Raw genomic sequence first — 26393 nt, 5'->3', positions numbered from 1 at the left:
TAAGTTCCCCTTTCCAAACAAATAAATCAAAATTGCACAATCCAATCAACTGCTCTTTTACTTATGTATTTTTTTTTTTATTTTTAGAGATGGGAATCTAACTCTGTCGCCCAAGCTGGTCTCAAACTCCTCAAGCAGTCCTCCTGCCTCAGCTTCCTAAAGTGATGGGATTATAGTTGTGAGCCACCACTCCCAGCCTGGCCTTTTATGATTTCTTTTTTTGACTTTTTAGGAAATTTTGTTTTAGGACCCAGGAGACAATAAAGCTTGTGGGCCAAAGGCAAGCAGTCCATGGAGAGGACAGACTTGAAGGAGAGGGAGCACAGAGTGGGGCAGACAGGAGGGATGGGCTGCATGTGTGAGGTGGAGGATAGAGCTCAGAGTGCGGCTATCTGTCCTGCTTGGCCTCCATTTCCTTAGAAGATCCCAGGGTCTGGGTGATGTGGGAAAGGACCACTTTGGGGCAACATCTCCAGGATGGCTGGGGAGAGGCAGTCAGGGGCCACTGTCCCTGCACAGCCAGGGCAGCCTAAGGAGCGCCGGTGGTCCTAATGTTTGAAGCAGCCAGGTCAGGCGAGAAGACAGGACAAATGTTTCCTCTTGCCGCCTGCTCTGGGAAGATGACCGCTGTGGAGGGACCAGCCAGTCAGGGCTGAGAGGGAGCACAGCACTGGACAGGCCATGGCCTCGTCCCCAGAGGGAAATGGCCCAGTCTGTTTTTCAACCAAGTTGGATTCTAGGCAGAACCATCACGTAGCACACGGAAGGTAACCGAGGGAGCAATTCACAGAAAGTCTAACACCAAAATGTATAAAGCAGAAGCCACGGGGACTCCCAGGAGGCGCTGGAGTGGTAGCTTTGTCAAGGTCCAGGACAGAAGGAACAATGGTGCAGACACAGATGGTGGAATTACAAAGCCAGTCTACTGTCTAATGTGCTGCTGCACACTGAGAGGGTGGTGTGGCTGCTGTGAGCTGGATGCTATTGGTACCCTCTACCCCTCACCCAAATACAGTAAGTGCTACCCACTTTCTTCCCATGCTGCCCTCATCCTGCCAGGAATGAGGGCTCCAGGGAAGGCCAAGTACAGATCAGAGACAGAAGCATGTGGACAGAGTTGATGGGGGAGGGCAGGCGGGCCTGGGGAGGAGGGCCTGTGAGAGCAGGGGGCAGATGCCAGGCCTCAGAAAGACTCATCCTGTTTGTCTGTTAATGATAAAACCTGGCACAACAAACCACTGAAAAATTGTTCAGCAAATCATGAAATGTTCAAATGTATAATAGCTTGATGTGAAATCATTTACAGTACTATTTGTAAAGAAAATATGAGAACACAATGAAATGCTTATAGTAAATATTAAAATTGTAACATTAAGTGTAGAAATGTGGATTAGAAGCTGAGAGTTGCCAGGCGCGGTGTTTCACGCCTGTAATCCCAGCACGTTGGGAGGCCGAGGCAGGTGGATCACGAGGTCAGGAGATCAAGACCACCTTGGCCAACATGGTGAAACCCCGTCTCTACTAAAAATACAAAAAATTAGCCAGGCATGGTGGTGCGTGCCTGTAGCCCCAGCTACTCAGGAGGCTGGGGCAGAAGAATTGCTTGAACCCTAGAGGCGGAGGTTGCAGTGAGCCAAGATCGTGCCATTGCACTCTAGCCTGGCGACAGAGTGAGGCTCCGTCTAAAAATAAATAAATAAATAAATAAATAAAAGCTGAGAGTTGCATTCTCCACTCTGAAAAAGAGGTGGGTAAATACTCCCCATGGGTCTGGTGGTGACCTTTAAGAGGTATATGTGAATGTCAAGTTAATTTTTTTCTTCTTTATATTTTCGTGTACTTTCTAAAATTTTCATAATATGTGTATGTATTTTAAAAAACAAACTTTATGAAGAAAAGTGTTTTCTAAAAAAAAAAAAAAAAAAAAAAAAATGCATTTCTGCCTGGTTTTGTCTTGAGACCAGGAGGGGCCACAGCCCTGCTCACACTTAGCAAACAAAGCCAGGCCCTTATAGGCAAGGCTGGTTCAGGGGCGGCCCAGCCTCATGTGGAGAGGGGTCTGTGCTTCCTTCCCAGCCTGTGCCGTGGAGGCCCGTGCGTGCCCGGTCCTCTTTGTGGCACCTTTGGCTTCCCTGTCCTCCGGCACTTCCTGTACAATGTGCACCTTCCCAGGAGCCCTCCTGCCTTCCCTGGCCAATGCTGGGCCTTTGTGGTCAACTGGGCAGGGCCCTGTAAGTAGGCCAACTGCAGAAGAGGGAGGGGAAGAACTCAGATTGATAGAAGTAAAGCTTAGGCCCTGAAAAATAGGAGATTTTCAAACCCAAGTGTCCTGGCTGCATCCCGCCAGCACAAATGCAACCTCAGCTCTTTCACGTAGAGCAGAGAGCCCAAGGACTACCTCCCCATTAGGATTCCTTGGCCTCTCCTTCCTTTTCAGATGGGATTTGCCTGCCAGTGCTGAACAGTGATGTGGTCCCCTCTCCCAAGTCCCTGTGCCTCTGCTGGTGGTGATTCCCAACATATTTCAGCATGGACTGAGAAAAGCCAATGTTAGCATAAAACCAAACCCCAGATGAGGCACTGGACACGCAAAGTCACTGAGGCCAGTGCATGCCACCCACACCAGTCTGCAGGGCCAGTCACATCTGCTTTCACTGCCCATGGGTAAGGATGTGTGTGCTGCATTTGTCTTTCCCTTTGAACTCAAACTAGCCAGACAGGTAGCAGCTGAAAATGGAGGATTAGAGAGCTCCACAATTTCAGCCCTCCACCAAAGCCACAATTAAGCTGGCGAAAATGATCAGAGTAAACTTTTTTTGGGTCTCCAGAATCTAATAAAAATCTTACAATAACCAGGGGAATGCTTAATGAAGAAGCTACTAAATTTTGGGAGGAAAACATAGGCATTTTAACTTTTCTTTCTTTCTTTTTTTTTCTTCTGAGACGGAGTCTCGCTCTTGTTGCCCAGGCTGGAGTGCAATAGCACTATCTCAGCTCACTGCAACCTCCTCCTCCTGGGTTCAAACGATTCTCCAGCCTCAGCCTCCCAAATAGCTGGGTTTATAGGTGCGTGCCACCATGCCCAGCTAACTTTTTTGTATTTTTAGTAGAGACAGAGTTTCACCATGTTGGCCAGGCTGGTCTCAAACTCCTGACCTCAGGTGATCTGCCTGCCACGGTCTCTCAAAGTGCTGGGATAACAGGCGTGAGCCACTGTGCACAGACTAACTTTTCTTTCATGCCGTGTAATTTTTTTTTTTTTTTTTTTGCTGTTTGTTGAAAACTGGGCATTTGAAATATTATAGTTTGGTAACCCTGGAAATGAGATTCACCTCCTCCCCAGGCTTTGTTGTTGCTGCTTTTTGTGGGTTGTAGTTGGTTGTTGTTTAGTGACTTTTCTAAACTACTTTTATAAAGACTGTATTCTTTGTTGTGTGTGCTCATGGAACTCCCTGTCTGTGCGTATGACACACAGAAGTCACTATCCTCACAGACACCTAATATCTCCCACTCTTTGGATCAGTGATGGCCATAAGGTTGTTGTTCTGCCTTCCTGGTGTGGCTTGCTGGCACGAGGGGGAGCAATATGGCAATATGGACAAAAAATACAATATTTTACAGAAAACAGTTTAGAAAAATCACTAAACAAACAAGTATGCCCATAACAAGCAGCAACAAACCCTGGGGAGGGAGGAATAATCTCATTTCCAGAGTCACCACATTATAATATTTAAAATGTCTAGTTTTCGCCCGGGCGCGGTGGCTCACGCTTGTAATCCCAGCACTTTGGGAGGCCGAGGCGGGTGGATCACGAGGTCAGGAGATTGAGACCACAGTGAAACCCCGTCTCTACTAAAAAATACAAAAAATTAGCCGGGCGCGGTGGCGGGCGCCTGTAGTCCCAGCTACTCGGAGGCTGAGGCAGGAGAATGGCGTGAACCCGGGAGGCGAAGCTTGCAGTGAGCCGAGATTGCGCCACTGCACTCCAGCCCGGGCGACAGAGTGAGACTCTGTCTCAAAAATAAAAAAAAAAAATAAAAAAAAAAATAATAAAATGTCTAGTTTTCAAAAAGCTAAAAAGCATTCAAAAGGCCAGGTGGGGTGGCTCAGGCCTGTAATCCCAGCACTTTGGGAGGCTGAGGCGGGTGGATCATGAGGTCAAGAGATTGAGACCATCCTGGCTAACATGGTGAAACCCCGTCTCTACTAAAAATACAAAAATTAGCTGGGTGCGGTGGCGGGCACCTTTAGTCCCAGCTACTCAGAAGGCTGAGGCAGGAAAATGGCATGAACCCAAGAGGCGGAGATTGCAGTGAGCCAAGATCGTGCCACTGCACTCCAGCCTGGGTGACAGAGCGAGACTCCATCTCAGAAAATAAAATAAAATAATAAAAAATACCATAACTAAAATGAAAAATTCACGAGAGGGATTCAACCGATCTGGGCAGGCAGAAGAATGAATCAGCAAACTTGAAACTAAGTCCATGGAGATAATCCAGTTTCAGAAATAGAAAGAAAAATGAATAGAGCCTAAGGGACCTCTGGGACACCATCAAGCATAGCAACATACTCTAATAGAAGTCCTGGAAGGAGAAAGAGGATAAAGAGAAAGGAGCAGAAAAAAATATATTTGAAGAAATCGACCAGGCATGGTGGCTTACACCTGTAATCTCAGCACTTTGGAAGGCCAAGGTGGGCAGATCACCTGAGCCCAGGAGTTCAAGACCAGTCTGGGCAACATGGCCAAAACCTGTCTCTACCAAAAATACAAAAAATTAGCCGGACATGATGGCACATGCCTGTGGTCCTAGCTACTCAGGAAGCTGAGGTGGGAGAATTGCTTGAGCCTGGGAGGTGGAGGTTGCAGTGAGCCAAGATCATGCCACTGCATGATAGGTGACAGAGTGAGACCCTGTCTCCAGAAAAAAAAAAAAAAAGGAAAAAAAAGAAAAAGAAAAAATAGTTGAAGAAATAATGTCTGAAAATTTTCTAAATTTAGTGAAAGACATGGATCCACATATCAAAGAAACTCAATGAACTCCAAGTAGAATAAACTTACAGAGATTTTCACTGAGATACATTACAATCAGACAGTTGAAAGACAGAATCTTCGAGGCCAGAGGATCGCTTGAGGCCAGGAGTTCAAGACCAGCAAGGGCAATATAGTGAGACCCTATTTCTCTAAAAAAAAAAAAAAAAAAAAAAAAAGAATCTTGATAGCAGCAATAGAGAAGTGACTCATCATGTACAAGGGATCCTCTATAAGATTAACAGCAAAATTTTCATCAGAAACTATGAAGGCCAGAAGGTAGTGGTTTGACATATTTAAGCTGCTGAAAGTAAAAAGATCACAGAAGAATTCTATATTCCATAAAACTATCCTTCAAAGATGAAGGAGGAATTAAGACATTCCCAGATAAACAAAAGCTAAGGGGATTTATTGCCAGTAGACCTGCCCACAAGAAATACTAAAGGGAGTCCTTTAGGCTGAAATGAAAGGAAACTAGACAGTAACTAGAAGCCATATGAAAAAATAACACCAATAGAGGTAACTACATATGCTGATGTCAAAGCCAGTATTACTGCATTTTGGGTTTGTATCTCCCATTTTTCCTATATGACTTAAAAGACAAATGTATAAAACTGATTATAAATCTATGCTAATGTGCACATACTGTATAAAGATGTAACTTGTGACAATAATAACATAAAGGGTTATATATTATTTATATACTGTATGTATGTTTTGCATACTATTAAAGCTAAGTTGCTATTAATTTGAACTAGACTGTTATAAATTTAAGATGTTTGGCCGGGCGCGGTGGCTCACGCTTGTAATCCCAGCACTTTGGGAGGCCGAGGCGGGCGGATCACGAGGTCAGGAGATCGAGACCACGGTGAAACCCCGTCTCTACTAAAAATACAAAAAAATTAGCTGGGCGTGGTGGCGGGCGCCTGTAGTCCCAGCTACTCGGAGAGGCTGAGGCAGGAGAATGGCGTGAACCTGGGAGGCGGAGCTTGCAGTGAGCCGAGATTGCGCCACTGCACTCCAGCCTGGGCGACAGAGCGAGACTCCGTCTCAAAAAAAAAAAAAAAAATTTAAGATGTTTATTGTGACCCCCAGGGTAACCACTAAGAAAATAACTTTAAAATGTACAGGAAAAAAAAAGTAGGAGAAGGAATCAAAATGATACACTAGAAAACATTAATTAAACACAGAAGACAATAAAAGACACATTGAGGGGGAAAAAAGACATAAGACATGCAGAAAATAAACAGCAGGCCAGGCATGGTGGCTCATGCCTGTAATCCCAGCACTTTGGGAGGCTGAGGCGGGTGGATCACCTGACGTCAGGAGTTCAAGACCAGCCTAGCCAACATGGTGAAATCCAGTCTCTACTAAAAATATAAAAATTAGCCAGGCATGGTGGCTGACGCCTGTAATCCCAACTACTCAGGAGGCTGAAGCAGGAGAATTGCTTGAACCCAGGAGGCGGAGGCTGCAGTGAGCTGAGACGTGCCACTGCACTCCAGCCTGGGTGAAAGAGTGAGACCCTGTCTCAATAAATAAATACATACATACATACATACATACATACATACACAGCAATGTGACAGAAATAGTGCTTTCTTATCAGGAATTCCTTTAAATAGATTAAAATATGCAGTCAAAAGGTAAGAGATTGGCAGAATGGATAAAACAGTCAACCAAAAAACACTCCCATGTTCCTATTATATGCTGCCTAAAAGAGACTCACTTTAGATCGAAAGACACACATAGGTTGAAAATGAAGGGGTAAAAAAAGATATTCCATGCAAATGGTAACCAAAAGAGCGCTGGGTGGCTATACTGATATCAGACAAAATAGACTTTAAATCAAAAATTATTACAAAAGGCAAAGAAGAACATTATACATTAATAAAAGTTTCAGTACAATAAAATGTAACAATTATTAACATTCATGCACTTAATAACAGATCCTCAAAATATATAAAGCAGAAATTGACAGAATCAAAGTCAGCAATAGACAGTTCTACAATAATAGTTGGACACCCCACTTTCGGTAGTGGATAGAACTAGACAGAAGATCAGTAAGGAAACAGAGAACTCAAACCTTTCTGTAAACCAACTAGCTCTAATGGACATATACAAAACATTTCCATCCAACAACAGTAGAATACACATTATTCTCAAGTGCACATGAAACATTCTCCAGGATGGATCATGAAAAAAGGTCTCTAAGTTTTAAAATACTGAAATCATATAAAGTATCTTCTCTGACCATAAGAATGAGGCTAGAAATCAATAACAGATGGAAATCTGTAAAATTCACAATTGTGGAAATTAAGCAACACGCTCTTTATTTTTATTTTTATTTTTTTTGAGACGGAGTTTTGCTCTTGTTGCCCAGTCTGGAGTACAATGGTGCGCTCTCGGCTCACTGCAACCTACACCTCCCAGGTTCAAGTGATTCTCCTGCCTCAGCCTCCCGAGTAGCTGGGACTACAGGCATGCACCACCACGCCCAGCTAACTTTTTTGTATTTTTAGTAGAGACAGGGTTTCTCTGTGTTGGTCAGGCTGGTCTCGAACTCCTGATTTCAGGTGATCCACCTGCCTCGGCCACCCAAAGTGCTGGGATTACAGGTGTGAGCCACCACACCTGGCCAACACACTCTTAAATAACCAGCAGCTCAAATAAATCATAAGATAAGTTAGAAAATACTTTGATACAAGTGAAAATGAAAATGCAGCATGGCCAGTTGTGGTGACTCACACCTGTAATCCCAGCACTGGAGGAGGTCGAGGTGGGTGGATCACTTGAGGTCAGGAGTTTGAGGCCAGCCTGGCCAACATGGTGAAATCCTGTCTCTACCAAAAAATACAAAAATTAGCTGAGTATGGTGGCACACACCTGCAGTCCCAGAGACTCGGGAGGCTGAGGCGGGAGGATCACTTGAATCTGGGAGCATGTGGTTACAGTGAGCAGTGATTGCACCACTGTACTCCAGCCTGGGCGACAGAGCAAGACTCTATCTAAAAAATAAAAAAAATAAAAAATCAATTGTATTTGTATACACTTGCAATAAACTAATAATTATATCAAGAAAACGACATCAAAAAGAATGTTAGGAATAAACAACAAAATAAATGTAAAACTTACCCTCTGTAAACTACAAACATTGAAAGAAATTAAAGAAGATATAAATAAATGGGAAAACAACCCATGTTCGTGGATTAGAAGACAACATTGTAAAGAGAGCAATACTTCCTGAATTGATATACACATTTAGTGCCATCCCTCTCAGAATCCCAGCTGACCTCTTTGTAGAAATTGACAAGCATATCCTAAAATTTACATGGAGTTATAAAGGACTCAGTGTGGCCAAAGTGATATTGAAAAAGAAAAAGTTGGCCTGGTGTGGTGGCTCACGCCTGTAATCCCAGCACTTTGGGAGGCCGAGGTGGGCGGATCATAAGGTCAGGAGATCAAGACCATCCTGGCTAACAGGGTGAAACCCCATCTCTACTAAAAGTACAAAAAATTAGCTAGGCGTGGTGGCAGTCGCCTGTAGTCCCAGCTACTTGGGAGGCTGAGGCAGGAGAATGGTGTGAACCCAGGAGATGGAGCTTGCAGTGAGCCGAGATCGCACCACTGCACTCCAGCTTAGGCAACAGTGCAAAAAAAAAAAAGAAAAAAGAAAAAGTTGGAGGACTCACTTCTGGATTTCAAAACTTACTACAAAGCTAGGTAATCTTAGTGGCACTGGCATAAGGACAGACATATAGATCAATGAGATAGCCTGGGAGTCCAGAAATAAATGGAGTCTCACTCTGTCACCCAGGCTGGAGTGCAGTGGTGCGATCTCTGGTCACTGCAACCTCTGCCTCCCAGGTTCAAGTGATTCTCCTGCCTCAGCCTCCCGAGTAGCTGGGATTACAGGCACACACCACACTTGTCAGATTTTTGTATTTTTAGTAGAGATAGGGTTTCAACATGTTGCCCAGGCTGGTCTCAGAACTCCTGACCTCAACTAATCTGCCCAACTCGGCCCCCCAAAGTGCTGGGATTACAGGCCTGAGCTACCGCGCCTGGTCCTGTACCAACTGATTTTTGGCAAGTGTGCAAAGACAATTCAATGGGAGAAAATCTTTTTTTTTTTTTTTTTTTTTTTAGTTCTGGGGTACATGTGTAGGATGTGCAGGTTTGTTACATAGGTAAATGTGTGCCACAGTGGTTTGCTGTACCTATCAACACATCACCTAAGTATTAAGCCCAGCATACATTAGCTATTTTTCCTGATGCTCTCCCTCCCACAACCCCTCCGACAGGCCACAGTGTGTGTTGCTGTCCTCCCTGTGTCCATGTGTTCTCATTGTTGAGCTCCCATTTATGAGTGAGAACATGCAGTGTTTGGCTTTCCTGTTCCTGGGTTAGTTTGCTGAGGATAATGGCTTCTAGCTCCATCCATGTCCCTGCAAAGGACATGATCTTATCCCTTTTTATGGCATAATATTCCATGGTATATATGTACCACATTTTCTTTATCCAGTCTATCATTGGTGGGCATTTGGGTTGATTCCATGTCTCTGCTATTGTGAATGGTGCTGCAATGAATATATGCGTGCATGAATTCTTCGTAATAGAATGATTTATATTCCTTTGGGTATATATCCAGTAATAGGATTGCTGGGTCAAATGGTATTTCATTTTCTAGGTCTTTGATGAATTGCCACACTCCCTTCCACAATAGTTGAACTAGTTTACATTCCCACCAATGGTGTAAAAGTATTCCTATTTCTCCACAGCCTTGTCAGCATCTGTTTTTTCTTGACTTTTTAATAGTTGCCATTATGACTGGTGTGAGATGGTATCTCATTGTGGTTTTGATTTTCATTTCTCTAATAACCAGTGATAATGAGCTTTTTTTCATATGTTCGTTGGCTGCTTAAATGTTTTCTTTTGAGAAGCATCTGTTCATGTCCTTTGCCCACTTTTTAATGGTTTTTTTTTCTTGTAAATTTGTTTAAGTTCCTTGTAGACTCTGGATATTAGACCTTTGTCAGATGGATAGGTTGCAAAAATTTTCTCCCATTCTATAGGTTGTCTGTTTGCTCTAATGATAGTTTCTTTTGCTGTGCAGAAGCTCTTTAGTTTAATTAGATCTCATTTGTCAATTTTTGCTTTTGTTGCAATTGCTTTTGAAGTTTCTGTCATGAAATCTTTTGTCTGTGCCTATGTCCTGAATGGCATTGCCTAGATTTTCTTCTAGAGTTTTTATAGTTTTGGGTTTTACATTTAAGTATTTAATCCATCTTAAGTTAATTTTTGTATAAGGTTTAAGGGGTCCGGTTTCAATTGATAAAATAATCTTTTTTTTTTTTTTTTTGATGGGGTCTCGCTCTGTCACCCATGCTGGAGTGCAGTGCCACCATCTTGGCTCACTGCAAGCTCTGCCTCCCTGGTTCAAGTGATTCTCCTGCCTCAGCCTCCCAAGTAGCTGGGATTATAGGTGTGTGCCACCACGCCTGGTTAATTTTTGTAGTTTTAGTAGAAATGGGGTTTCACCATGTTGGCCAGGCTGGTCTCGAACTCCTGACCTCAAGTGATCTGCCTGTCTTGGCCTCCCAAATTTCTGGGATTACAGGCATGAGCTACTGTGCCCGGCCTGAGAAAATAATCTTTTTAACAAATGGTGCTGGTATAACTGGATATCCACGTTACAAAAGAATGATGTTAGACCCCTACTTCACACCATATACAAAAGTTAAATCAGAATGGAGTAAAGGCCTAAATGTAAGAGCTAAAACTATAGAACTCTTAGAATAAAACTTGGGATGAATCTGCATGACTTTGGATTTGGCAGTGGATTCTGAGCTATAACACCTAAAGCATGAACACAAGAGAAAAAATAGATAAATTGGACTTCATCAAAATCAAAAGCTTCTATGTTTCAAAGACATTATTAAGAAAGTGAAAAGACAACCCAAACAATTGGAGAAAATATTTGCAAGTGATATATTTGAGGAGTGACTATATCCAGTGTATATAAAGAATCTTACAAGTCAACAGTAAGAAGACAGCCCAATTTAAAAATGAGCAATGGGCTGGGCAGGATGGCTCATGCCTAAAATCCCACCACTTTCGGATGCCGGGGTGGCAGGATCACTTGAGTCCAGGAGTTTAAGACAAACCTGGGCAACATAGTGAGACCTTGTCTCTATTTTTATATAGAAATTAAAAAATAGGCTGGGCGCAGTGGCTCACGCCTGTAATCCTAGCATTTTGGGAGGCCGGGGCAGGCGGATCATGGGGTCAGGAGATCAAGACCATCCTGGCTAACAGGGTGAAACCCCATCTCTACTAAAAATACAAAAAAAAAAAAAAAGAAAGAAATTAGCCGGGCGTGGTGGTGGGCGCCTGTAGTCTCAGCTATTCGGGAGGCTGAGGCAGAAGAATAGCATGAACCTGGGAGGTGGAGCTTGCAGTGAGCCAAGATCACGCCACTGCACTCTCTAGCTTGGGCAACAGAGCGAGACTCCATCTCAAAAAAAAAAAAAAAAAAAAGAAATTAAAAAAATAAAAATGGGCAATGGATCTAAATAGATATTTCTCAAAGATATACAAATAAGCGCACCTAAAGATATACCAATAAACACACCTAAAGAAGCTCAACATCATTTGTCATCAGGGAAATACAAATCAAAACCGCATTATAATATCACTTCACACCCACTAGGATGGTTATAATTTTTAAAAATCAGATGATAACACATATTGGCAAGGATTTGAAGAAATTGGAACACTCATACGTTTCTGGTGGGAATGTGAAATGGTGCAGTGGCTTTGAAAAACAATCTGGCAGTTCCTTAAACAGTTGAACATAGAGTTACCATATGACCCAGTAATTCTACTCCTAGATATATCCAAGAGAAATGAAAACGTCTGCCCAAAATCTGTACATGAATGTTCATAGCGGCATTATTCATAATAGCCCAAAGGAGGAAACAACCCAAATGTCCACCAACTAATGAATGAATAAACAAAATGTAGTATAGCCATACACTGGAATAGTATTCAGCCATAAAGGCGAAATGAAACAAAAAACCCTAACTGTAGCCAGGAGTACTGATTCATGCTACCGCATGGAAGAACCTTGAAAACATTATGCTTAGTGAAAGAAGTCAGTCACAAAAGACCGCATACGTGATTCCATGCTTATGGAATGTTGAGAATGGGCAAATTCATACAAACAGAAAGTAGATTAGTGATTGCTTAGAGCTGGGGAGGGGCTGGTGAGAGGGTAGGGGTGTGATAGTTAAAGGGGATGAGGTTTCTTTTTGGGGTGATGAAAGTGTTCTAAAATTGATTGTGGTAATGTTTGTTCATACCTGTGATTATACTAAAAACCACTGAATTATGCACTTTAAATGGGTGAATTGTATGGTTATATGAATTACATCTCAGTGAAGCTGTCATTTGAAAAAGATTCATTGGGGTCACAGGCATTTATTGTGGCAGAAAAGGCACATTTATGGTTCAGGGGCCAATCTAGTGCATACCTGGGAGGCATTACAGGCTCTGCAGGCACAGACCATGAGGAGTATATGCCCTGCTCACACTGGGATGGCCTCAGTCTACGACCCATCAGAATCACTGATGAGATCTCAGCAGCTGCCTTACCAAGGTCCCTGGTCAGGAGACAGGGGTTTGGGTTCACGACTGCAGGATGCCATGGGTGGAGGGAGAGTCCTCAGCTAACAGACACCCACTGTTAGCTTGTGTTTAAGAGATTTCAGTCCCATCGCGTGATATTCCAATGCAATATGTACAAGTGATTTCTTAACCTTTTGATAATTGTGTTTAATTTATTTAGAATTGTGAGTTGAAAATCTTAGGCTCCAGTACAAGCACCTTGAAAAGAACTTGAAGAGAACATTGAAGAGGACTTCAGATTCACTGCGTTTATATGATTATTTAATTATTTAGGTCTCTCAGCAAGGTTTGTTACATCAAACAATTGAAGTTAAAAAGAAAAGCAAAAGCTAGACACCTGGCCTCATGACTGTAATCCCAGCACATTGAGAGGTCAAGATGGGAGGATCACTTAAACCAAGGGGAGGATTGTGAGGGGAGAAGGTATGAGGGAAGAAGGTCCCGAAGGAAGAGAGTCCTGAAGGGAGAGGGTGCTAAGGGGAGAGGGCCCTGAGGGGAAAGGGTCCTGAGGTGAAATGATCCTGAGAGGAGAGGGTCCTCAGGGAAAAGAATCCTCAAAGAAGAGGATCCTGAGGGAAGAGGTTCCTCAGGGGAGAACGTAGGTCCTGAGGGGAGACGGTCCTAGGGGGAGACGGTCCTAGGGGGAGAGGGTCCTGAGGTGAGATGGTCCTGAGAGGAGAGGGTCCTCAGGAAAAAGGGTCCTGAGCGGGGAGGCTGCTGAGGGGGGGGGAGGGTCCTGAGGGAAGAGGGTCCCGAGGGAAGAGGGTTCGGAAATGAGAGGGTCCTGAGGGAAGAGGATCTTGAAGGAAGAGGGTCCTGAGGGGAGAGGGTGGGTCATGAGGGGAGAGGGTCCTTAGGGAGAGGGACCTGAGGTGGGAGGGTCCTGAAAGTAAAGGTTCCTCAGGGAAGAGATTCCTCAGGAAAGAGGGTCCTGAGGGAAGAGGGTCCTCAGGGAAGAGGGTGCTGAGGGGAGAGGGTAGGTCTTGAGGGGAGAGGGTCCTGAGGGAAGGAGAGTTTTCAGGGAAGAGGGTCGTCAGGGAAGAGGGTCTTCAGGGAAAAGGGTCCTGAGAGAAAAGTTTCCTGAGGAGAGAGGGTCTTGAGAGGAGAGGGTCATGAGGGGGAAGGTCCTGAGGGGACAAGTTCTTCAGGAGAGCGGGTTCTGAGGGAAGAGGGTCCTTAGGGAAAGGGTTCTGAGGGAAAAGAGTTTTGAGGGGAGAGGGTCCTGAGGGAAGGGGGTCTTGAGGGGAGAGGATCTCGAGGGGGATCCTGAGGGGAGTTTCAAGTGAAGAGGGTCCTGAGGGAAGAGGATCCGGAGGGAAGAGGGTCCTAAGGGAAGAGGGTCCTGAGGGGAGAGGGTCCTGAAGGAAGAGGGTCCTGAGGGAAGGGAGTCCTGAGGGAAGGGGGTCCTTTGGGGAGGGGGTCCTGAAAGAAGAGGGGTCTGAAAGAAGGCGGTCCTGGGGGAGGAAGGTTATGAGGGAAGAGGATCTTGAGGGGGAGGGTCCTCAGGGGAGTGAGTAGGTCATGAGGGAGAGGATCTGGAGGAGAGAGCATCCTGAGGGTAGAGGGTCCTGAGGGAAGAGAGTCCTGAGGGGAGAGGGTCCTAAGGGGAGAGGGTCCTAAGGGGAGAGATGGTCCAGAGGTAGGATGGTCCTGTGAAGAGAGGGTCCGGAGGGGAGAGGCTCCTAAGGGTACAGGGTCCTCAGAGAAGAGGGTCCTGAGGAAAGGTGATCCTGAGGGGAGAGGAGAGGGTTCTGAGGGGACAGGGTCCTCTGGGAAGAGGGTTCTGAGAGAAGAGTTTCCTGAGAGGAGAGGGTCTTGAAGAGAGAGGGTCCTGAGGGCGAAGGTCCTGAGGGGAGAGGTTCTACAGGGAAGAGAGTGGGTCATGAGGGGAGAGGATCCGGAGGAGAGAGGGTCCTCAGGGAAGAGAGTCCTGAGAGAAGATGGTTCTGAGGGGAGAGTCCTCAGGGAAGAGGGTCCTGAGGGAAGAGGGTAGGTCCTGAGGGGAGAGGGTCCTCAGGGGAGACGGTAGGTCCTGAGGAAAGAGGGTCCTGAGAGAAGGGGGTCCTGAGGGAAGAGGGTCCTGCGGGGAGAGGGTCTTGAGGGAAAGGAGTCCTGAGGGAAGAGGGTTCTGAGGAGAGAGGGTCCTGAGGGGGAAGGTACTGAGGGTAAAGGTACTTAAGGGGAGAGGTTCCTGAGGGGAGAGGGTTCTGAGGGAAGAGGGTCCTGAGGGAAGAGGGTCCTGGCGGAAGAGGGTCCTGAGGGAAGAGGGTCCTGGGGGCAGGGGGTCCTGGGGGGAGAGGGTCCTGAGGGAAGAGGGTCCTGGGGGGAGGAGCTCCTGAGGGAAGAGGGTCCTGAGGGGAGAGGGTCCTGAGGGGAGAGGATCCTGAGGGAAGAGGGTCCTGAGGGGAGAGGGTCCTGAGGGGAGGGGGTCCTGAGGGAAGAGGGTCCTGAGGGGAGAGGGTCCTGAGGGAAGAGGGTCCTGAGGGAAGAGGGTCCTGAGGGGAGAGGGTCCTGAGGGGAGAGAGTCCTGAGGGAAGAGGGTCCTGAGGGGAGAGGGTCCTGAGGGGAGGGGGTCCTGAGGGAAGAGGGTCCTGAGGGGAGGAGCTCCTGAGGGAAGAGGGTCCTGAGGGAAGAGGGTCCTGAGGGGAGAGGGTCCTGAGGGGAGAGGGTCCTGAGGGAAGAGGGTCCTGAGGGGAGGGGGTCCTGAGGGGAGGAGCTCCTGAGGGGAGAGGTTCCTGAGGGGAGAGGGTCCTGAGGGAAGAGGGTCCTGAGGGGAGAGGGTCCTGAGGGAAGAGGGTCCTGAGGGGAGGGGGTCCTGAGGGAAGAGGGTCCTGAGGGGAGAGGGTCCTGAGGGAAGAGGGTCCTGAGGGGAGAGGGTCCTGAGGGGAGGGGGTCCTGAGGGAAGAGGGTCCTGAGGGAAGAGGGTCCTGAGGGGAGAGGGTCCTGAGGGGAGGGGTTCCTCAAAGAAGAGAGTCCTGAGGGAAGAGGGTCCTGCGGGAAGGTGGTCCTGAGAGAAGAGCGTTCTGAGGGGAGAGGGCACTGAGGGGAGAGGGTCATCAGGGAAGAGGGTCCTGAGGGAAGGTAGTCGTCAGGGGAAAGGGTTCTGAGGGGAGAGAGTCCTGAAGGGGAAGGTCCTGAGGGGGAAGGTCCTGAGGGGAGAAGATTCCAAGGGAAGAGGGTCCTGAGGCGAGAGGTTCTTCAGCGGAGAGGGTCCTCAGGGAAGAGTGTCCTGAGGGAACAGCGTCCTGAGGGGAAATGGTCCTGAGGGAAGTGCGTCCTGAGCGGGGAGGGTCCTGAGACGGGAGGGATGTGTCCTGAGTAGGGAGGGACAGATCTTTTTTTTTTTTTTTTTTTTTTTGAGACGGAGTCTTGCTCTGTCGCCCAGGCTGGAGTGCAGTGGCGCAATCTCGGCTCACTGCAAGCTCCGCCTCCCGGGTTCACGCCATTCTCCTGCCTCAGCCTCCCGAGTAGCTGGGACTACAGGCGCCCGCCACCACGCCCGGCTAATTTTTTGTATTTTTAGTAGAGATGGGGTTTCACCGCGTTAGCCAGGATGGTGTCGATCTCCTGACCTCGTGATCCGCCTGCCTCGGCCTCCCAAAGTGCTGGGATTACAGGCGTGAGCCACCGCGCCCGGCCAGGGAGGGACAGATCTTGAGCGGGAACGTGTTTCTTGTGGGGTAGAGTCTTGTGGGGTATTGACGGGTCCTGAGGGGCCGGACGCATCTGTGGGGCTTGCAGGTCCTGAATTCAAGACAGGTTCTCGTGTGAGGGAAACTGTGACATGGGGGCGGGCGTTAGTGCTGGAAGGCCCTCCGGACCTAAGGGAAGACTGCCCCCTGCCGGAAGAAACCTGCTGCAGCCCGTGGGGGAGGCAGTGGGAGCGCAGGACAAGGTGGCCCTGAGGGGAGAGGATCCTCAGGTAGGTGAATGGGCTCGGGTGAGGGAGGGGTGGTGAGGGCTGGGATGAGGAGGATGCTGGTGGCTAGAGCAGGCCCTCACTCCTCCTTTCTTGACTGCCTATCCCATGCTGACGGCTGTCCCACCTGTCACCTGACCTCTGTGTGGAGGAGCCAGGTCTGACCAGTAGAGGCAAGAGCCAGTTTTCAGTGCCGTTACTGTTTTAGTGTCTTGAGCTCCCATCTTGGCCCTCATTTCTTGTCTCCCCAGCTACTCCAACAGCCCTATCTCCCTGCAAGCCCCTGAGCCCTCAGGAGCAGGACGCCCTGCAGTCTGAATGCTGCACCTCCCACCTGCCCTGTGCACTGGGCCAAGTCTGAAGCTCGTGGCGCCTGTTTTGTCCCGGTGAAGTTAATTCGGCCAACGGCCAACATTTTCTGATTTCCTTCCTCTTCAGATTACCCACTCTGACCACACAGTTATACCTTCTGTCTTGGTCAGAGATCACTCCTGGCCACCTGGTCTCTGAGCCTCTCCAGATCGCTAGTCCACTGGCCTCTTTATTTTCTCTCCATCTGACAGCACTCCTGGTTTTGGCTGCCCTCTCAGCCGGAGCAGCTTTGTTGTGCCTGAACTCTTGCTGAGCCATCCTCAGCACTGCCTGCTTGCCTCCCCCATGCCTGCCCTCAGGTTGCCAAATGCTGCTGGAGAACGCAGATTGATGGCTGCTGCCTTTGCAAATCCCATAGATGGTTGTGCCATTCAGCCCACTATACATCCAGACAGACCCTCCAAGTTCTCCTTTCAGTTCCTTCCCCTTCCCTTTTTTTTTTTTTTTTTTTTTTTTTGAGACGGAGTCTCGCTTTGTCGCCCAGGCTGGAATGCAGTGGCGCAATCTTGGCTCACTGCAAGCTCCGCCTCCCGGGTTCACGCCATTCTCCTGCCTCAGCCTCCTGAGTAGCTGGGACCACAGGCGCCTGCCACCATGCCCGGCTTTTTTTTTTTTTTTTTTTTGTATTTTTGGTAGAGACGGGGTTTCACCATGTTAGCCAGGATGGTCTCGAACTCCTGACCTCAGGTGATCTGCCTGGCTTGGCCTCCCAAAGTGTTGGGACTACAGACGTGAGCCACCGTGCCCAGCCCCCTATTTTTACTCTATTTCAGACCTTCCCCGCTCCATCCTTGCTCTCAGAGAAGAACATTTGAACAGAGAAAATTGAAGCCACGGGTCTGGAGTTCCTTTAGCTTCCCACCACCTGACATTCACACTCATGCTCTCCTTCCTCCTTCCCTTCCAGGACAGTGGAAGAGACTCTCTTCCTTCAGTCAAGGGCCCCCCCCCACCCCATAATGTACCTCTTTTATCTTGCGTGTTTTCCAACAGTCTCTTCTGGCCTCTTCTTTCCACATATAAACAAACTCAGGTCTCTGCCGCCTTGAAAAGAAGCTCTGGACCCCATGCCCTCCCAGCTACTGCCCTCTCCCTGTCCACTCCCCTCATCCCAAGGCCAAACTTCTTGAATTAAGTATCTCCATCACCTTTTATCTCCATTTTCTCACTGACTTTTCACCTCACCCTGGTCGGCCATTCCACCTGTGATGGCTGAAATCACTCTAACCAAGGTCATGAATGCCAGTGTCATGAATTGTCCACTAAATGCTATGGATATTTTTAGCACTTTTCTTGCTTGACCTCTTGGCAGCCTTTACCTTGCTGACACTGTCCCCTTCGAAGCTGTCTCTTGGCTTTTGTGACATTCTGCTTTTGAAGTTTCCCTTGTCTCTCTGCATGCTCCTTTGCCAACTCCTCTACCTGTCCTCAGTCAGGATCTGTCCTTCAGCCTCTTACTGTGCACTCTCTTCCCAGATGGCCTCACCCGCTACCTCAGCTTGAAGTATCAGGAACTCTTAAATCTTCTCTCTCTAGACCTGACTTCTCCGAGCTTCAGGCTCATAGTGCTACTTCTTCTGGACACTCCACATGGATGTTGTGTGGACATCTTAAAATAATTTTGTCCAAAATACAACTCATTTTCTTCCTCCAAAACTGCCTTGCCTTCTCCCAGGCTCACCTCTAACATTTGCAGGGCTATGGGCAAGAGTATAAATGAAAGCCCATTTACCAAGTGTCAGAGTAGTTAAAAGTTACCACTCAGGCTAACTGTTAAACTACTTTCTATTTTCTTACCCTGACAAATAAACCTTTGTAACAACCTGGAAGGTCAGATTTGAATTTGAAATTCTTGTACTCTCTGGAGTTTTGTGCCAGGATGTGGTAGATTGGAGAGAGCTGGTCCCCTGGCCCTGCCCTTCTGCACCCCTTCTCTTCCCGTCTGAGGTCTGTCCTGCACTGAGAGGAGTCTGGTGCACATGCTTATAAACACCCACAGCCCACCAGACCAAGCCCTGCTCATACCTCCCAAGCTGTTTCCTCCTGTGTTCCTCCTAAATGGGGTTGGGCCAGATCTCTGGACCAGGGGGATTTCAGAGGTAGGGCTGTGCACACAGCATAAGGGAGAAGGGTCGGCCCAGAAAGAGGAATTGAAGGCCCGAGTTCATGAGGGCAAATCAAGAATGAAAACCCAACTTTATGAAGGAGGCCAGTCACAAGGGATGGCCAAGAGAACAGGCAGGTTGAGGAAGTGGCCAGAGAAAGATTCTCCGAGGCAACTATAGAGATCTGCCTTGGCTGGGACAACAGATACATTCTGGATGCTCTCTTTGTCATCCCTCACATCCACGCAGTTAGGGTTTCTGTTTTCTTATTAAATAACGTGAATGGATTTCTCTCTACCTGTAGCTCATGCTGTCATCTCCCACCTGGATGACTGTAACAGCCTCAGTCTAATCCATCTCCCTGTCTCAGCCTACTCTCCCTCCAATCCATTTTCCCCATAGCATCTGGGATAACGTTTCTGAAGCACAAACATGATTATTCTTTGTTAGAAACCACCAGTGTCAGGTGGGCGTGGTGGCTCATGCCTGTATTCCCAGCACTTTGGGAAGCCAAGGTGGGCGGATCACCTGAAGTCGGGAGTTTGAGGCCGACATGAGACCAACATGGAGAAACCTCGTCTCTACTAAAAAAATACAAAATTAGCCGGGCGTGGTGGTGCATGCCTGTAGTCCCAGCTACTCGGGAGGCTCAGGCAGGATAATCACTTGAACTTGGGAGGCGGAAGTTGCGGTGAGCCGAGATCGCACCATTGCACTCCAGCCTGGGCAACAAGAGTGAAACTTCAAAATTCTGTCTCAAAAAAAAAAAAGAAAAAGAAAAAAAATCAATGTCTTCTTCGTGCCTTTAGGAGCAAGTCCAAGCTCCTCAGCATGTCATTTGCAGTCCTTGGTGATCTGACCCCTCTAGCTGCATTTTTCACCTCTCCTTGGCCTCTGTCACACATGAACACACCACACACACACCATATACACTCACACAATCAGACATACATTAAAATACATTCAAACACCCACATAACACATACATACCACATACATTCTTACATACATTCACACACACACACAGCAACTCACACAGAGCCATATGCACACATTCACTCACAAATCACACACTGTCAAAGCAGACACACCATATCCTCTCACATACACGTGCACTTTTTTTTGAGATGAAGTCTTGCTCTTGTTGCGCAGACTGGAGTGCAATGGCGTAATCTAGGCTCACTGCAACCTCTGCCTCCCAAGTTCAAGCGATTCTCCTGCCTCAGCTTCCCAAGTAGCTGGGATTACAGGCACCTGCCACCATGCCCAGCTAATTTCTTTTCTTTCTTTCTTTTTTTCTTTTTTTTTTGAGACAGTCTCAAAAATCTCCAGCTCAGGCTGGAGTGCAGTGGCTCGATCTCTGCTCACTGCAAGCTCCGTCTCCTGGGTTCACGCCATTCTCCTGCCTCAGCCTCCCAAGTAGCTGGGGCTACAGGTGCCCCCACCACGCCTGGCTAATTTTTTGTATTTTTAGTAGAGACGGAGTTTCACTGTGTTAGCTAGGATGGTCTCAATCTTCTGACCTCATGATCCCCCCACCTCGGCCTCCCAAAGTGCTGGGATTACAGGTGTGAGCCACCACACCCAGCCTATTTTTTCTTTTTTCTTTTCTTTTTTGAGACAGAGTCTCACTCAGTTGCCCAGGCTGGAGGGCAGGGCGTGATCTTGGCTCACTGCAACCTCTGACTTGTGGGCTCAAGCCATTCTCCTGCCTCAGCCTCCCGAGTAGCTGGGATTACAGGCGCCTGCCACCACACCCGGCTGATTTTTGTATTTTTAGTAGAGATGGGGTTTCACCATGTTGGCCAGGCTGGTCTTGAACTCCTGACCTCAGGTGATCCGCCCACCTTAGCCTCCCAAAGTGCCGGGATTACAGGCGTGAGCCACTGCGCCCGGCCCACATTTTCTTTTTCTTTTCTTTTTTTTTTTATATATGTTTTATTTTTAAAAATTTTTAAATATTTAAAAATTACATTTAATTTTCTTTTTACAGCACTGCTCCTTGAGAGCAAGGCTAACTCCTAGGCAGTATGCCCAGAGTCAACATCATGCACATTTTCCTACACACATTCATACACACTCATGCACACACCCACACCACACACTCCATACTCACACTACAGAGTATGTGCGGTGCATAAGTGTGTACCACACATACTCTCATATCACATTCACACATACACCCACATTAGACACACACACACACACACGGGTCGGGGCTTTAATTGCACATCTGTTTCTCATTCCTGCAATCCCTAGGGCCAGACATTTGTATGAGTCACTTCTACTTGTGGCATGGTCCTTTCCCCTTCACAACCAGTTGGCTTCCTCCAGGAAGTCTTTCCTAACCCTCAAAGCTTGACCTTTTGGGAGTTGGAAGATCTGAAGTAAGTGGTCCAAGGATTCCCTTAAGAATGAAAGGTGGCTAATTTTTTTGTATTTTTAGTAGAAACGGGGTTTCACCGTGGTCTCGATCTCCTGAGCTCGTGATCCGCCCGCCTCGGCCTCCCAAAAATTAGCTGGGCGTGGTGGCAGGCGCCTGTAGTCCCAGCTACTCGGAGAGGCTGAGGCAGGAGAATGGCGTAATGGCGTGAACCCGGGAGGCAGAGCTTGCAGTGAGCCGAGATTGCGCCACTGCACTCCAGCCTGGGTGACAGAGCAAGACTCCGTCTCAAAAAAAAAAAAAAAAAAAAAAAAAGAATGAAAGGTGGGAGGAGAGGGCTTGCTTGGTTTGCCTGGGAGCACGAAAACAGAGTCTAGCTTCTTAAACAGGAAGATTTATTTTTCTTTCTTTCTTTCTTTCTTTCTTTCTTTCTTTCTTTCTTTCTTTCCTTCCTTCCTTCCTTCCTTCCTTCCTTCCTTCCTTCCTTCCTTCCTTCCTTTCTCTCTCTCTCTTTCTTTCTTCTTTCTTTCTTTCAAAATTTTGCTCTTTTTGCCCAGGCTGTAGTGCAGTGGCGCAACCTTGGCTCACTGCAACCTCTGCCTCCCAGTTCAAGGGATTCTCCTGTCTCAGCCTCCCGAGTAGCTGGGACCACAGGCATGTGCCACCACGCCCGGCTAACTTTTTGTATTTTTAGTAGAGATGGAGTTTCACTATGTTGGCCAGGCTGGTCTCAAATTCCTGACCTCAGGTAATCCACCCACCTTGGCCTCCCAAAGTGCTGGGATTATGGGCTGAGCCACTGCACTCAGCCTATTATTAGTTTTTGAGATGGAGTCTCGCTCTGTCAACCAGGCTGGAGTGCAGTGGTGTGATCTTGGCTCACTGCAAACTCCACCTCTCAGGTTCAAGTGATTCTCCTGCCTCAGCCTCCCGAGTAGCTGGGATTATAGGCATGAACCACCACATCCAGAAGATTTTTGTGTTTTTAGTAGAGACAGGGTTTCGCCATGTTGGCCAGGTTGGTCCCAAACTCCTGACCTCAGGTCATCTGCTTGCCTCAGCTTCCCAAAGTGCTGGGATTATAGGTGTGAGCCACCGCACCTGGCCCCATGTGTATTTTTTTTTTACCCTGTCTGTTGTCTCTGTGTCATTGGAGGTATAACATTTAAACCTAGAGGTGTCTGTGTGCTCATGATCAGTAAGGGGGAACTGAAGACCAGCCCTATGCCACATTTCAGGTTGTATGGCAGGGAACTCAGTGGGTAGGGAGCAGGGAATTAAGACAGGAGGGGAGTGAGCACAAGCCTGTAGGGCTTTAGCTGCTGGAAAGACCCAAGTTATCAGTCAGAAACATGTCTAGTTTGGAGTGAGCTAAGTTCCAGTGACTCATTGAGCCTGCAGGATCTGGAGGGGATCTTGACTTCTAGTGGAGTGTTGAAGCTGTGCTGTGGGTAGGCTGGCTGAGGGTGGAGGGATAGGGCCTGGACCCAGAGCCTGGGAGCAGCCTCAATTAAGATGAGCCAGGGGGATGGACAAGATGGTTTGGGAACTCAGAAAGAGGGTCATGGAGGAGGGCAATCGATCTCAGATGCCATGCAGAGGTGGAGAAGGATGCAGCACCTAGGAAGCTACTTGTGACCGTTCTAGAGCAGTGGTGTCAGGGTTCGTTCCCAAGCTGTAGAGGCTTAAATAGGCAGAGACCAGAAAGAGCAGAGGTGTCCTTTCAGGGAAGGAGGAAGATTTCATACCTGATGGTGGACAGAGGAGAGGGCCAGGTAAGGAGGGCAAGGTACAGGGCCTGTGATGGAGGCAGGTCACTGCAGGGGTGGGCTGAGCACCTGTGGAGAGGTCCACCCTGGACAGGAGGGAATGCAGTCTCTTCCAGGACAGGAAGCACATTGTCGGGTGAGCTGAGTGTGTTAGAGCAGAGAGGGCAAGAAGGGCACTCCCTCCATGACCTCCTGAGACCTCAGCACACTGAGTCTCTCCTCTCTGGTGCAGTCCCCACTTCCCTCCCCACTCTCTTGGGACCGAGGCCTCTTACCATTATTCTGGCGTGAGGGAAGACCTGCTGTTGCCTCACCAAGCCCACTCATGAACCCGCTGATGCCGAGCCCGCCTGCCTGAGTCTTGATTGCTGACTTGAGCTCGTGATTCTCCCGAATGAGCCGCACCAGCTTCTTCAGTTCCCCATTTTCCCGCATCAGCCTCTCTATCTGATGCCGAAGCCCCTCATAATTGGTGAGTAGAGACATGCCCTGGGGCAGTGGGAAGGGTGCGGCCCACGGGAGGGCACTGCACCTGGAGGCTGCCCAGGGCCCCAGGCCTTCCCCGGGCTGAAGGAGGGTGCAGAGTCTGCAAGGCTGGCCCAGCAGGCCCTGGGTATTGTGAGGTCAGAGGCTGTGCTCTCCTCCTTGCTCTCTCTGCTCTAACACACTCAGCTCTCCGTGCCACCAGGCCTGTACACAGGCCTTGCCTCGGCCTGGAATGTCCTGACCCTTTCTCTGTCTGGCCAACTTCACCCTCATGGTGCCTCTTTTGTGAAGCTTCCTCTCCCCGACCGCAAGTTAATTGCTGCCCGCTGGGTTTCCCCAGCAGATGTGTCCTGCATCATAGCACTTCCCCTGGTTCCAGTTCTGTGCTAGCTCCTTAACACTGTCCACTGGCTTTACAGTGAGGTCAGGGATTGTAACACGTTCCTGGAAACCCCAGTGTCCAACAAAGTCTTGGCACAATGTTTGTAGGTAAACAGTAAATATTTGTTGAATGAAAACCCACCACTCCACCTTCCTGGCCAGGATGCCCCTTCTTGGTGATCTTGAACACGCCTGGGTTTGGCCTCTCAGCCTTCTCCTGGTTGCTGTGTCTTGAAGGCCTGGACACTCGCCCATGATTTCTTCTGACCCAGGTGCTCAGAGTCTCTATCTTCCGCTGGTCCAGGAGCTTCTCTATAACTTGGAGTTTCCATTTCTGGTGACTCAGCGTTCCCTATTCCAAATCTCCCATTGCTGCCTTCTCCGCACTTGGATCTCTATTCCCCAGCTCCTTGAATTTTCCTGACTTTAGTCCTTCAGGAACCAAAGACTGCATCCCTCACTTGGTTCTAAGAACTCAGGACTCAGTCCTCATGATTCTACCCTTCTCTTAGAGCTGTCTACAGATAACTCTATGGTACTGACCTTGAGTACTGAGTGAGGCCGTGTCCTCGTGGCCTCCATTGGCTCTGTGGCTGCTCTCCCTCAAACCTCTTTTTGGGACAGGGAGAGGATAGCGAAGTCCAGGTACAGGCCAGAGGACAGACTCCTGGTAGAATGTGGGAATGAGGAAGGGGAAGAAGGTCAGCCAGGGCTGGGATCGGTCTGAGTTGAGCATTCTACCTGGACCTCACAATGGGGGGCCTACCCCCACCCCTCCTGTAATGCTTCAGACTACAATCCTGGCTCAGTCACTCTGGCCCCAGGGACCAGAGCCCCCAAGAACCAGAGTTGAGGTCTCTTCAGTCACCCCTCTAACTTTATAGAGTGTCTCTGTTGGGCTTTCCTTCAACATGTGAAAATTAGCTTATCATGGTCTTATTTCACTGTTGGCCTCTTGGGTTGATGCAGTCTGTGATGGTTACATTTTTTTTTTTTTTTTTTTTTTTTTTTTTTTGAGACGGAGTCTCGCTCTGTCACCCAGGCTGGAGTGCAGTGGCGCAATCTCGGCTCACTGCAAGCTCCGCCTCCTGGGTTCACGCCATTCTCCTGCCTCAGCCTCTCTGAGTAGCTGGGACTACAGGCGCCCACCACCACGCCCGGCTAATTTTTTGTATTTTTAGTAGAGACGGGGTTTCACCGTGGTCTCGATCTCCTGACCTCGTGATCCGCCTGCCTCGGCCTCCCAAAGTGCTGGGATTACAAGCGTGAGCCACCACGCCTGGCCGATGGTTACATTTTATGTGTCAATTTTTTGAGGCTATAGTGTCCAGGTGTTTGGTCAAAATCTAGCCTAGATATTGCTGTGAAGCAATTATATACTTGTAGCTATTAATCACGTCTAATAGACGTGATTAATAGCTACAAGATGTTGACTTTAAAGGAGATTACCTTCAGTTATTTGGGTGGATCTCATCCGTTCAGTTGAATAACTTTTTAAAAATTTATTTTTTTAATTTTTAAATTTGTTTATTTATTTATTTACTTTTTTGAGGCAAGGTCTCAGTCTGTTGCCCAGGCTGCAATGCAGTGTCACCATCATAGCTCACTGCAGCCTCGACCTCCCATGCTCAAGCAATCCTGCTGCCTCAGCCTCCCAAGTAGCTGAGACTACAAGTGTGTGCCACCACACTCGGCTAATTTTTATTAAAAACATTTTTTTTGTAGACATGGGGTCTTACCACATTGCCCAGGCAGGCCTCAAACTCTTGGGCTCAAGCAATCCTCCTGCCTCAGCCTCCCAAAGTGCTTGAGATTACAGGTGTGAGCTACTGTGCCTGGCAGAAGAACTTAAGAGTGAAAAAAACCTGAAGTTTTCTGGAAAATAAGGAATTCTGCCTGAAGATTGTGGCACAGAAATCCCGCCTGAGTTTCCAGCCTGCCTTGCAGATTTTGGACCTGCCAGCCTCCACAATTCTGTGACCAAGCCCTTAAAATAAACCTCCTAACATAAAAGGACTCGGGTTGATGCACCATCTCTGCTTCCCTTTGTATATGCCAGTGTTCTTTCGTCTGAAAACATATGTTGGCCACCAACTGTGGCAGGCGTTGTGTTAGGAATTGGGGGTTCAATGCTAGTCATAGCAGGCATTGTCCCCACCTTATTGACTTTACCAGCTAGTGGGGAGTGGCCATGAATTGAATGATCATATATAAATGCTGAGTTTACCCTGTGATAAATGCTGCCTGGGAGAGGCACTGG

At 47.9% G+C, this 26393-nt stretch overlaps 1 protein-coding gene and 1 long non-coding RNA gene across 10 annotated transcripts in view; one reads left to right on the top strand and one right to left on the bottom strand.

The window, feature by feature from the left end:
• The window catches only part of SPATC1 (spermatogenesis and centriole associated 1), a 32084-nt gene extending 7883 nt beyond the window's left edge, over positions 1-24201 (bottom strand). Inside the window, exons 1-2 of one of the 6 annotated variants that reach the window (XM_055287609.2) lie at positions 23542-24201; positions 23246-23407 (exon numbers count right to left, since the gene is read on the bottom strand). In XM_055287609.2, the coding sequence (XP_055143584.1) occupies positions 23246-23407; positions 23542-23752 (373 nt within the window). In that variant the 5' untranslated portion in view covers positions 23753-24201. Of the gene's footprint in view, positions 1-18328; positions 18708-23245; positions 23408-23541 lie in introns of all 6 variants that reach the window. The other 5 variants (XM_055287610.2, XM_063643022.1, XM_055287614.1 and 2 more) reach the window with 5 other exon arrangements.
• The window catches only part of LOC129486929 (uncharacterized), a 35818-nt gene extending 9671 nt beyond the window's left edge, over positions 1-26147 (top strand). For 3 of the 4 annotated variants that reach the window (XR_010121792.1, XR_010121790.1, XR_010121791.1), the window contains exons 5-8: positions 88-2664; positions 12879-13004; positions 23499-23738; positions 25859-26147. This is a non-coding gene — a long non-coding RNA (uncharacterized lncRNA). The remainder of the gene's footprint in view (positions 1-87; positions 2665-12878; positions 13005-23498; positions 23739-25858) is intronic. The other variant, XR_008659147.2, reaches the window with a different exon arrangement.
• Positions 26148-26393: the final 246 nt, after the last annotated feature.

Source organism: Symphalangus syndactylus, chromosome 7, assembly GCF_028878055.3.
Source record: "Symphalangus syndactylus isolate Jambi chromosome 7, NHGRI_mSymSyn1-v2.1_pri, whole genome shotgun sequence".
Classification (NCBI taxonomy): Eukaryota; Metazoa; Chordata; class Mammalia; order Primates; family Hylobatidae; genus Symphalangus; species Symphalangus syndactylus.
Note: the sequence above shows the minus strand (reverse complement) of the source record. Positions and strands in the feature narration are given on the sequence as shown.